At 41.9% G+C, this 12,584-nt stretch overlaps 1 protein-coding gene across 13 annotated transcripts in view; it reads right to left on the minus strand.

Annotated features, from left to right (window-relative positions):
- The window catches only part of LOC147020022 (neurexin-1-like), a 1,432,118-nt gene that overhangs the window by 453,065 nt on the left and 966,469 nt on the right, over positions 1-12,584 (minus strand). For all 13 annotated transcript variants that reach the window (XM_085894958.1, XM_085894955.1, XM_085894959.1 and 10 more), the window contains 2 exons: positions 10,483-10,864; positions 8,817-9,007 (listed from right to left, as the gene is read on the minus strand). In XM_085894958.1, coding sequence (XP_085751084.1) covers positions 8,817-9,007; positions 10,483-10,864 — 573 coding nt within the window. The remainder of the gene's footprint in view (positions 1-8,816; positions 9,008-10,482; positions 10,865-12,584) is intronic.

Genomic DNA, 12,584 nt, shown 5'->3' on the forward strand with positions numbered 1-12,584 from the left:
TTACACAAGAACCTGTAAAGAAGGGAAGGCATTGTAATTGAGCAATTTAATCGTACTTTGAAAGAGAGACTGCACAAAACATTTACTAAATCACAAAATTAGAATATGAAAAAGAGATTAATATGTAAAAGCCTCAATTTGAAGTGGGTTTCTTCAACATTTTCTTTAACATTAAATTTCGTTACATTCTTTCTCGAGTCTCACCTTTTTAAGAAGTTTTTTAAACGCTCTATACAGTAGTAGCTGCTGATTTTAAATCTTAACTCTTTCAGTTAACCTGAGGCAATCCCTTCGGGTGGGTGCCTGGAATGTCCTATCCCGAAGAGAGGATGATCACCTATCTCTGTTATCATCTGAGCTCAAGCGTTTGGACATCGGTATTGCAGTGCTCTCTGAGGCTTGGATACTGGATAGTGGCGAGATCATGGCAGGTTGTTACACCTACTATTGGTCTGGTCATTCCGATGGTTACCATGCCCAAGGAGCTGCTGCAGCTGTGTCCAATAAGCTGACTCCAATGATAATTGAGGTAACACTGGTCAACGAGCGTATAATGAGACGAAGGATTCATTACTCCTTGGGTGTCGTTTCACTGGTCTCTGTATATGCTCCAACTGAGGCGAGTGATCTCACCTTGAAGGATGCATTCGATGCCACGTTCGTGTCTGTGGTTGATCAGTGCCCCAGGCGAGATGCCCTCCTAGTTTTGGGGGATATCAATGCATCGACTGGAACTGATAGGGATGGTTATGAGACGTGTGTTGATCCTCATGGGTCTGGAACTGTAAACCAGAATAGCACTAAGTTCCTTGACTTTGCAAGAAGTCATGGACTTACGGTGGCTGGTTCATGGTTTCAGCACCCACAGGCTTATCAATAGACTTGGCATTCCAATGCTGGTGGTATAGCAAAAGGGATTGATCATGTGCTTGTAGATGGTCAGTGGGGGATGATCCAGAACTGTAGGATCTACCAAAGTGCTCAGTTCCTCAATACCAACCACAGGCTTGTTGCAGCAACTCTGAAGTTTCAGCTTAAATCTGGGAGAATGGTACCATTCTAGCCTCGGCTCGATGCTGGCAAGCTCAAGCATGAGAGGGTAGCTGAGGAGATTGCGAACAGGTTGAGTAGGGATATTTTTTTTGGGGGGGGGGGTCTGGGTGCTTTGGGGAATCCTGAAGAGTTGTGGAGTGCCTTCAAGACCACCATCCTTGATGTTACCGGTGGATGTCTTGGAACTCACCGAAGGGTGAAGAAGAATTTTGTGTCTCATGTGATACTGGATGCAATAGACCAGAGTCGCACGGCCAGGCTTAATGGCAGAGCTAAGCTGTTCAGGGAGTTGAGGCGTAAAACTGTACGTGCACTCAGGATGGACAAGGAGGACTATGTGCGAGGAATCTGTGAGGGGGTAGAGCATCATGTGTGGTCACATGATTCTCATCCTGCTTACAGGGGAATTCACACATTGCATTCCTCCAAGCCAGTCACTCGGTGTACTGCAGTTAAAGCATAGGGTGGTGGGCTCTTGACAGAGGAGTCCAAAGTGAAGGACTGTTGGGCCAGTTACTTTGAGCAGCTGTACCAGGCTGATCCGCAAAGCTGTTGAGTTGGATATCAGGGGTGTTACTGTCCCTATTGCTGACCTTCCAATCATCTGTGATCCCCTTCGCTTGTGGAAACCTAGGCTGCATTGAGCAAGTTGAAATGGGGTAAAGCTCCTGGGATCTGGTGGCATCCATGCTGAACTTCTCAAGACTGGTGGAAATGCTGTAGGCCTACTCATGTTGTTGCATGCAGTTCTGTGCTCTGCCTGGAAAAAAGGCATCATCCCAACTGACTGGAAGAGAGGCCTTGTTGTCCCTCTCAGGAAAGGGAAATGTGATCACCAGGACTGGAACAACTACCAAGGGGTGAGGCTGCTCTTAGTGCCAGGCAAGGTCTTTGCTCAGATAAGTATTGATGGGGTTTGCCACCATCGACTTGAGCACCAGCATCCAGAGCAGTCAAGCTTTACACCAAAGAGGTCAATGATTGACCGTATCCTTGCCCTTCGGGTCCTCAAAGAAAGCAGACGAGAGTTTCGTCAGGGGCTGCTTGCAGCCAAGGGTATGTTGATCTCAGTAAAGCATTTGATTCAGTGAATTGCGATGCCCTCTGGAGGATTCTTGGTCTTCGTGGGGTGCCACCAAAAATGATCAATCTGATGTCTGAACGAAACACTGGTATTAGGAGTGCAGTGAGATGTGGTGATACCATCTCCGACTTATTTTCAGCTGTTACTGGAGTTTGTCAGGGGTGTGTATTGGACCCCACACTTTTCAACGCTTGTATGGACTGGATTCTGAGGAGGATGTCAGAGAGATTAAACTGCAGTCCATAATTTAGGAATGTCAAGATCTTTGACCTTGATTTTGCAGACGATGCAGTAATCTTTGCGGAGACTCTGGCTATCCTTTTGGGGGTCTTTGCAGTGCTCAATGAGGAGTCGGAGCCACTGGGATGACGGGTTTCATGGGTCAAAACTAAAGGCCCTGTCACACCTTGACGATTTAGCCAGCGTATGCCGATTTATGAAAAAATTGTCAAAAACGCTGTTACACGTCGAATATGTTATGGTACGTTTTGTATACGTTAAGAGCACACTGAAAAACACTGCCAAACGTCGTAGTACGCTGGCTTTAAACGTTGTACTTTTGGGTTTTCCTCAAATTTTTTCATGCTAGAAATTTTACGACGTATGCCGGCGTATGACTCACACGTTCCGCTACGCTGGCCATAAGTTGTCGGCACGTTATGCGATCATTGACACACGTTACTTGTAAGTTACTCATAAGTCGAAACACAACGAGGTAATGTTTAGCATACCCGCAACTTATTTCTAACCTATGAGTAACGTTTTGTAAGCACGCTACATGAACGCTGTTCACACTTTGCAACACGTTACTTGAAAGTACTACTACTACTACTACTACTACTACTACTACTACTACTACTACTACTAACATCGACATCACTAAATTCTCTCGAACTACTACTACTGCTACTACTACTACTAACATCTACATCACAAAATTCTCTCGAACTACTACTACTGCTACTACTACTACTATCAATATCACTAAATTCTTTCGAACTACTACTACTACGACGACTACTTACATCGACATCACTAAATTCTGTTGAACTACTACTACTACTGCTACCAACATCGACATCACAAAATTCTCTCGAACTACTACTACTGCTACTACTACTGCTACTACTACTAACATCGATATCACTAAATTCTTTCGAACTACTACTACTACTACTAACATCGACATCACTAAATTCTCTCGAACTACGACTACTACTACTACTGCTGCTACTGACATTGACATCTACTCAACATGGAGTCTGGAACACTGACGGGTTCCTCTTGTGAAGCCCATTTGTATATACCAATTCCCCTAAACGCTGCCAATACGCCATTATACGGTAGCTGTAAGTTAGAAGCACGTTCAGTAAGTTCTGTGGTCGTCCGGAAGACGTCAATCAAATTTGTCTACATACGCCAATGTGCGTTTGAGATACGTTACACATAGGTTCAAAGCACGCTACTCATAGGTTCAAAGCACATTACTCGTAGGTTAAAAAGTAAGTTTCGGGTATGCTAAACATTACCTTGATGTGTTTCGACTTATGAGTAACTTACAAGTAACGTGTGGCCGACGTCTGTAAATGATCGCGGAGCGTGCCGAGAACTTATGCCAGCGTATGCGGAACTTGTGAGCCATAGGTCGAGTACGTCGTAAAATTTTCAGCATGCTTGAAATTTCACGACGTACTAGACGTACCACGTAATATGCCAGCATACTTGTGTTTTTCATTGTGCTCCTAACATATACACAACTTACCCATACCGTATTTGACGTGTGCCAGCGTTTTACACACATTTTTCATAGGTCGGCATACGCTGGCTAAATCGTCAAGGTGTGACTGCGATGTTTACACGTCCAATTTTCAGGCGGTTATGATTTAAATCGGCGTGGGGCAGGTTTTTAACAGAGAACGCCACGAGTTCGTCGGCGATACGTGCAGCACGCTCTGACTAAGTTAAACTATCGTTGGGCATAGGTTGTGAACGCCGACAACAGGCTAAGCATTCATTGGTATAAGTTATCTTTAACAGAACGAAACGTTATGTGCCCGTTACTAATACGTTATGCATAAGACCAACACGTTATTAAAACGATCAAAACTTAAAAAAAAACTCAAAACTTCAGCGTACGCCAAGGTTTTACGTGCATTTTTATACGTTGCGATTCCTGGCTAAAACGTCAAGGTGTGACAGGGCCCGAAGATCCAGGCTTTCAATGACATCTTGGGTGCTGCTGGCTTGTCTGGACCTGTTTTTCACGAGGATGCTGAGGTCACAGAGAGATTGACTTCCCTTGCCAGTGATATTCACGTCTCTGCTGGATGTGAGCCAGAGGTCAATCGATGTCTGGGTCGGGCCTGGGGAGTCATGGATTCACTGGATCATGGGGTGTGGTGCTGCCATTACCGTGCAGCAGAACAAAAGTCTTGTCTTTAGGCCCAGTCACACCTTGACGTTTTAGCCAGCTTATGCCGATTTTTACAAAAATTTGTGTAAAACGCTGGTACACATCGAATACATGATGGGTACGTTTTGTATATGTTAAGACCACGCTGAAAAACACTGCCATAAGTGGTAGTACGCTGGCTTCAAACGTTGAGCTTTTGGGTTTTCCTCAAATTTTTTCATGCTTGAAATTTTACGACGTATGACTCACACGTTCCGCTACGCTGGCCATAAGTTATAGGCACGTTATGCGATCGTTGACACACGTTACTTGTAAATTACTCATAAGTCGAATCACGTGGAGGTAATGTTTAGCATACCCGCAACTTATTTCTAACCTATGAGTAACGTTTTGTAAGCACGCTACATGAACGCTGTTCACACTTTGCAACACGTTACTTGAAAGTACTACTACTACTACTACTACTACTACTACTACTACTACTACCAAAATGGACATCACTAAATTCTCTCGAACTACTACAAACATCGACATGACTAAATTCTCTCGAACTACTACTACTGCTACTACTATTACGACTACTACTATCGCCATCACTAAATTCTCTCGAACTACTACTACTACCAACATCGACATCACTAAATTCTCTAGAACTACTACTACTACTACTAACATCAACATCACTAAATTCGGTCGAACTACTACTACTACCACTACTATTACTACGACTACTACTACTACTGCTACTGCTACTGCCACTGACATTGATATCTACTCAACATGGAGTCTAGAACACTGACGGGTTCCTCCTGTGAAGCCCATTTTTATATACCAATTCCTCTAAACGCTGCCAATACGCCATTATACGGTAGCTGTAAGTTAGAAACACGTTCAGTAAGTTATGTGGTCGTCCGGAAGACGTCAATCAAATTTGTCTGCATATGCCAATGTGCGTTTGAGATACGTTACATATAGGTTCAAAGCACGCTACTCATAGGTTCAAAACACGCCACTAATATGTTCAAAGCACATTACTCGTAGGTTAAAAATGAAGTTTCGGGTATGCTAAACATTACCTTGACGTGTTTCGACTTATGAGTAACTTACAAGTAACGTGTGGCCGACGTGTATAAACGATTGCGGAGCGTGCCAAGAACTTACGCCAATGTATGCGGAACTTGTGAGCCATACGTCGAGTACATCGTAAAATTTTCAGCATGCTTGAAATTTCACGACGTACTCGATGCACCACGTAATATGCCAGCGTACTTCATTGTTTTTCATCGTGCTGCTAACGCATACACAACTTACCCATACCGTATTCGACGTGTCCCAGCGTTTTAGACACATTTTTCATAGGTCGGCATACGCTGGCTAAATCGTCAAGGTGTGACTGCGATGTTGACACTTCCAATTTTCAGGCGGTTATGATTTAAATCGGCGAGCGTCAGGTTTTTAACAGAGAATGCCACGAGTTTATCAGCGATACGTGCAGCGCACTATGACTAAGTTAAACAATCGTTGGGCATAGTTTTTGAACGCTGACAACAGGCTAAGCATTCGTTGGTATAAGTTATCTTTAACACAACGAAACGTTCTGTGCCCATTACTAATACGTTATGCATACGACCAACATGTTATGAATATGAACAAAACTTAAAAAAAAAACTCAAAACTTCAGCGTACGCCAACGTTTTACGTGCGCTTTATACGTTGCCATTCCTGGCTAAAACGTCAAGGTGTGACTGAGCCTTTTCGGGCCTTTGTCCTTCCATTCTTGCTCTACGGATGTGAGACTTGCACTCTGACCAGGGATCTGAGATGGATCTAATTTCTTTGGTACCATATCTCTTCGGAGAATCGTTGGCTATCGCTGTTCGGGCTTTGCGTCCATTGAGCAGTTGCTAAGAGAGACTCAAATGAGATTTGTTACCTGCATAGTCCACGAGTGTTAACTGTGGCTGTATGGACATGTGGCTCGTTTTCTTGATGCTGATTCTGCTCATCAGATTCTCTCAGCGAGGGAGCCTCGTGAGTGGAGGAGGCCAATGGGCCAACTACATGCCTTGTGGTTGCAGCAGGTTGATCGGCATATCAAGGAGCTGGGTCTGGGCCAGGTATCTGCCTGGGGACAGCCAGACTGAGGCCCCTGGAGCAGAAAGTGGACACAGCGACACGCTGCTGCGGCGCATTCTTACCAGACCTGACCTGACCTTGAGATCTTAGGGTCTTGAGTTTGAGCCCCTGCTCATCCATTTTAACAACACCAGGTGGGTTGACTCAGCCTGTCATCCTTCCGAAGTTGGCAAAATGAGTACCAGCTTACTGCTAACAGGGGCACTGCAGCAGCGGCACTGCAGCAGCGGCACTGCAGCAGCGGCACAGCCCTGCTTCCAGAAAATGATGCCAGCAGCAGCCACAGGTTGCATTGGAAACAATTTCTAATTTTGTTTAAAATGATTTTCTCTCGTCGAGAAAATGATAAAATGGAAAGTGAGCCAGAACATATTTAGAAAGGTGGAAAAAGTGGTCCAGAATGTAAAATGAGTCAGAATGCAAAATTATCCAGAATGCAAGATGTCCCAGGATGTTTGTAAAATGAAGCAGAATGCAAAATATTCTAGAATGAGAACAAGATGTAAATTGAAAAAATGATGTGCTGGAGAGTTTGTGGAACACATTCATTCCCCAGCACAGTCTTGAGAAAAAGAAATGGGAAGCGTGGTTTGAACTCTTGCTTCGCATTTCCGAGTATGATCTACATTTCCTACAAGGCAACATTTTGTTTGAATCTCAATCTTCCCCTGCTTGAGAGCATGAGTAGCAAATTTGATTGGTCAAGATGGCGTAAAATGGCGTAATATTTTGTCCAAGTACTCCTAAAGTGGAGATTTTTGGATGTGACAAAAGGCGATTTTTGTTCTATAGTGTTGATTTATATAATTCAAGTAAAATAAAATTTAGGTTTCAAAGGCGAGAAAAATAAAAACTCTATTTTCGGATTTTTACCAACATCTTTTCGACCACCTTATTCAACAGATTAAATTCGTTCTTTGTGCATATTATTTGTGTCCTTTATGACATCCCCAAAAAGAGTAAGTTTCTTGTTTGGAATGATCTTCAATTTTGTTTGACTGCTGGACAGGCAGACAGCCAAATAAATTACCTTACTCCTCTCTGCACCTGCATGCTCGCGACAAGATTCTGTACAACTTGGCAATTTCAGAGTCAAAGTACTGCTAAACTGTGGGTTTGTGTTCTGATTCATGTTCTGATTTGTGTTCCTATGTTCAAAATGCAAAATTAAATTGAAATTTCGGAGTTCCTCGATCATAGACCGACGTCTGAAGACAGACAGGATTAACCAATTGTGTCACCCTGCTTTTCGCGTGGGGTAAAAATGAAAAAAATGATGCAAACTTAGGAGAATCTACATGATCAGATGTTCACATGCACAGGAAAGGGTAGTGAGCCCCAACCAATATTTATTCCCGAATGAATACACTATATTTCATATAATGCTCCATCCCAATGACCGGAAGATAGCGCTTTACTTTTTACTGATCTGTATTTGATTAGCTGTTGATATGACACATGGAACATGTGTTTCAATCCGTGCAAATCTCAGTCATGCTGTCACTCCACAAGGTTTGTCAACAGAGCCCTTTGGTGCAGATGTTCTGCAGACTGAACATTCAACCTGGACTGAAGTGGTTTCGTGTAAAGAGAGGGATGTGATCCTTTGACTGTTTCATTGGGAGATATCATGATGAACTGCAAAAAGTGCTCAAAAAAACACTCAAAAACAAAATATACTCATATGAATCATTGCCTGAATCCACTCACTGTAAAAGCCAAGGAAAATCATCTCAGAAAAAAATACAAAATGCATAAAACTGAGTTAAAAGTAGATTTTCATTCACAAAATGCTATTGCAGGTGAATTACGTCACGACTACTAGTAATGTATTGCATTAAAGGGAAAACCATATATATATATATATATATATATATATATATATATATATATATATATATATATATATATATATATATATATATATATATATATATATTGGATTAAAAAACAAATGGCATTAAATATTTGTACTCTTAAACATATAGCTTTGGAGAAATGTGGATTAAATATAGAATACAAATTTGGCTATAAATTTTTAGCAGGCAGGGCATTGTTTGTTTGTTTTTTCATTCCAAATATTGCTTCTTGTGGTTCCACCCAGCTATCTGTCCTGAAAGAACAACACACCTTTGAGGTCGAGGTTGCGAGCTCCATTTCCATTCTGCGACACCAGCTTGGAGTCCACTTTGAGCAAATGCAGGTTATTGAGATCACGAGAAATTATCACGCTGTGCCACTGATTGTCGCTGAGCTGTGCATCTGAGTTAGCCTTGATGAGTGTCGGTCCGTTTCCAAGGTCAAAGGAGTACTGTAAGTAGCTGATGGAAAGGTGTGGAGGCAGCTTTGTAACAACAAAATGCAAATTTAACTGAACATACACATTTGTCAGAAGTTTAAAAAAAACACAATGTATTCCTTTTTCAAAGAAGAAATAAAATAAAAGCATCGAGGACAGTGTAAATATAGAAAAATGACCTGAAGATATTGTATGTGTCGTACAAGGAAGAAAAGGCATCAGAATAGGTGGATGGTGTTATACCATCTTCACTTATCCACATCAATGTGCTGCAGACTTGCACTTTTACTCAATATAACTAACAACCCAAACCCAGTTCGTTCTCTTACATAATCATAATCTAGTATGCACAGTATTACTATGATTTATTGAAGCATAGAACCGACCCAAAAATCAAATACTGTAACGAGATATTCTACTTTTGGATGACTGATTATGTAGCAACTAGCTCAACATCCCAGATTCTGAAGTACGGCTGCTCCATAAGGCAGATTTCTGCAAATATTGCAGAAGCAAGGAAGTTTTCAATCAGATTTGATTCTGCCAGTTATACTTGGTTCCCACTGTCGTGCGATCCGTTACGAACGCCACGATTGGCCATTCGTAGCTGATCATGGAATTTCTCTGAAAGCTGTTCCTACTATCACGATGCACGGCACAATTGAAATCGTGGTCTCATAGAGCGTGGTGTTTGTCTTGTCTAAGATCGATCCCGATCACCACGATTAGGAAGCACGATGAGATGCGATCTGTCGCGCTTTGTTACGATGCAATACGATCTGATACGATGATCCCAATTGACAATTGATCGTGTTGATCGTAGAAAAATTTTGAACCGTTCAAAAATTTTCTGCGATTAACACGATTGCCACGACTGACCTCAAGATCTGATAAAATCTGATAGAATCACCACGATTAAGACCACGATTTCAATCGTGCCGCACATCGTAATAGTGGGAACCTAGCATTATCAAACCCAGAAACTGGTTATCCACAAGTGAGCACACTACCAAATAGGTTATTTGCGACTCAATTGACTTTCAAATGCTGAAAATAAATCCAGAAGTTAAATCCAAATTCTTCATTACCAAGAGACAATTTTATGGTGGCCGGTTGCAATTAACACAGTTATATGGTCTTAATATTTCCCTATATTAAAAAACTCAGAAGTACAAGCGATCAAACTCTGCAATGATTTCAATGAAAATAAATAGGGTCTGACAGAAAATACCAATCGTGCAATGTATTTAAAATTGTGAGTGCTTCACAACCCAGAAAAAGGCCCAAAGGTATCACATTGGTGAAAAGTGTGTATTCTGGTTGAAATGTTTGTTATTGACATCTGAGTGCTGGGTTTATGATGCTGAGGTCCCACATGCTTTGTTGATTTGTCCAATGTCTAGCATCCTTGTAATGCATGTAAAAGTACACTGGTGTCTGCTGCTAAAGGTACATGTTCATCCACAAACTTTAGATGACTGAAAAAGAATGTCTCACCCCTCCACGAGCTCCAGTGAGATGAAGTCATTACCATCACCTCCATTGTAGAAAATGAGGCCATTCGGAGCAGTAGTTTTAAACTGGAAGAACAGGTGCATGGACGTATAGGCTTGCAATGTTGCGAGAGTCAAGTATGCACCTCGTGAGCGGAAAGTCACTGGATCAGCAACAATGGCTGTGATGCCAAATCTCGCATGAATCTCACACAGATTAAGGTCACCATTGCGACAAAGATCGAGGAATGGACGCCCATTGAAGACCAAGGCCTGAAGATGCCCCAGGAAATTTGAGGGAACAACTGAGGTATAGCGACGCTCTGTCATGATGCCAGTCTCAATGTTGTGGAACTCAAGACGGGTATGGTCACCTGCCATTTGACCTGCAGAACAAAATGTTGTGGTTAATACGATTCTATTGTTATTTCTGACATCAGTCATTGAAGCCATAGCTACTGCATGTATATAAGATACAATTTTACAGCCTGAACATACAATTGTTGCTCAACCCAATGACTGCTCCACTATAACGACTATATCACAGTCCAATAACTCCCTTTTATTGTAATAATATCAAACGATCAGGGATCCGCAAAATTCCACGTAAACTAAAATGTGACTTCAAGTCCTCGACTCCCTCACAACCCAAAGTCTTCAAATGCCCTCCCCACAGCAAGTCTTCAAATGCCCTCCCCACAGCAAGTCTTCAAACCCCTCTCCCACCCCAAGTCCTCAACCCACTTCCACCCCAAGTCCTCAACCTCCTCCCCCATCTCAATAACCCATCTTCCCTCTCCAAACTCTGTTCTCCCGTTCTAGTTTCATCTTCAAGTCCTCAACACCCCCCAAATGCCAATGACATCCTTCCTCTCCGAAATCCCTACCACCCCCCCGCCCCACACGCCAATTTTCTGCCACACTCCCCCAACCCACAACTCTCTGTCCTCCCCTCCCCATTGTTCTTAACAACATTACACAAGGATACATAAGGAACTTCGGCACAGGAGGAGGCCATTCGGCCTTTTTTTCAATCATTTCAATCTTTTTTGAAACATGGGAATTTTCCATCCATTGGCAATTCAATTCAAAAAGGGTGTATCACATCCTTTTCGCATTAGCATGAAACTCATGAATTTAATTAGGTACAAATGATAGTCCAAAACGACAGCACAAGGTAAGTGGAGCACAAATGTGAATGCCTGAACAATTAAAACAAGATTGTATTGCTTCTGCATTGTTCCTGTTCCTATTAATAATGAACAATGTTAAAAGTAAATTTAAAAAATGCTTCATTCACGATCTCGTGAAATTCCGTCGTCTCACGATTCTTCAGTAAAATTGTGGATAAGTAAGCTAAATGATAAAAAAAGATACAACCGGAACTCCTCGGGCAAAGACCTTTATAATGATGTGGGTTATATTGTTCCTTGTGTAGTGGAAGAGAAAATCATCGGGAAAATAAACATACAGAACTAGAAAGAGCAGAGATTGTAGACCCTCATCAGAACTTGTTTTGTGTGGAATTTGTGTACTGGCATGTTACATAATTAATGAGACATAATTAGAACTGCCACTTAATAACTGCTGGCAGTGAGGACCACGTACCAAGATGTCCCGCTTTGATGCAACCCCACTTTGATTGGACACCTGACCCTGACCCATGACGTTTTTCATTGCTTTTCATTGAAATTTAGAATGGGATTAAAATAAATTCAACTTAAATCAAATGGAAGACCAAACAGTTACAGTCCTGCATTGGAGTCATCAGAAGGAACCCAAGCAAGCAAAAAAAACAAAGATGAAGTCATCAGGAGGAACCTGGATAGGATTAGCATTTCAGCTGATATTCTGCCATCCTTGAACCCATCCAGGAACAGCAAAGTGAACCTCATTCCAAATTTTTTTAAAAAAAATCAATAAAACAAACAGAACCTGGATCAAAAAAATTCATAATTCTCGCTGCCAGACCATGTGTCTGATCAGGTTGAAATTTAATACATATATTCCCTATCGCTACGAGATCATAATTGTGAATTATGTTGATTGATTAAGTGGTTCCAAAGAAAACATTATTTAATATTTTTTCTTCAATCTGATATGGCT

Source organism: Eptatretus burgeri, chromosome 9, assembly GCF_056783735.1.
Source record: "Eptatretus burgeri isolate ZD-2024b chromosome 9, Ebu_testis_v1, whole genome shotgun sequence".
In the NCBI taxonomy this organism is placed as follows: Eukaryota; Metazoa; Chordata; class Myxini; order Myxiniformes; family Myxinidae; genus Eptatretus; species Eptatretus burgeri.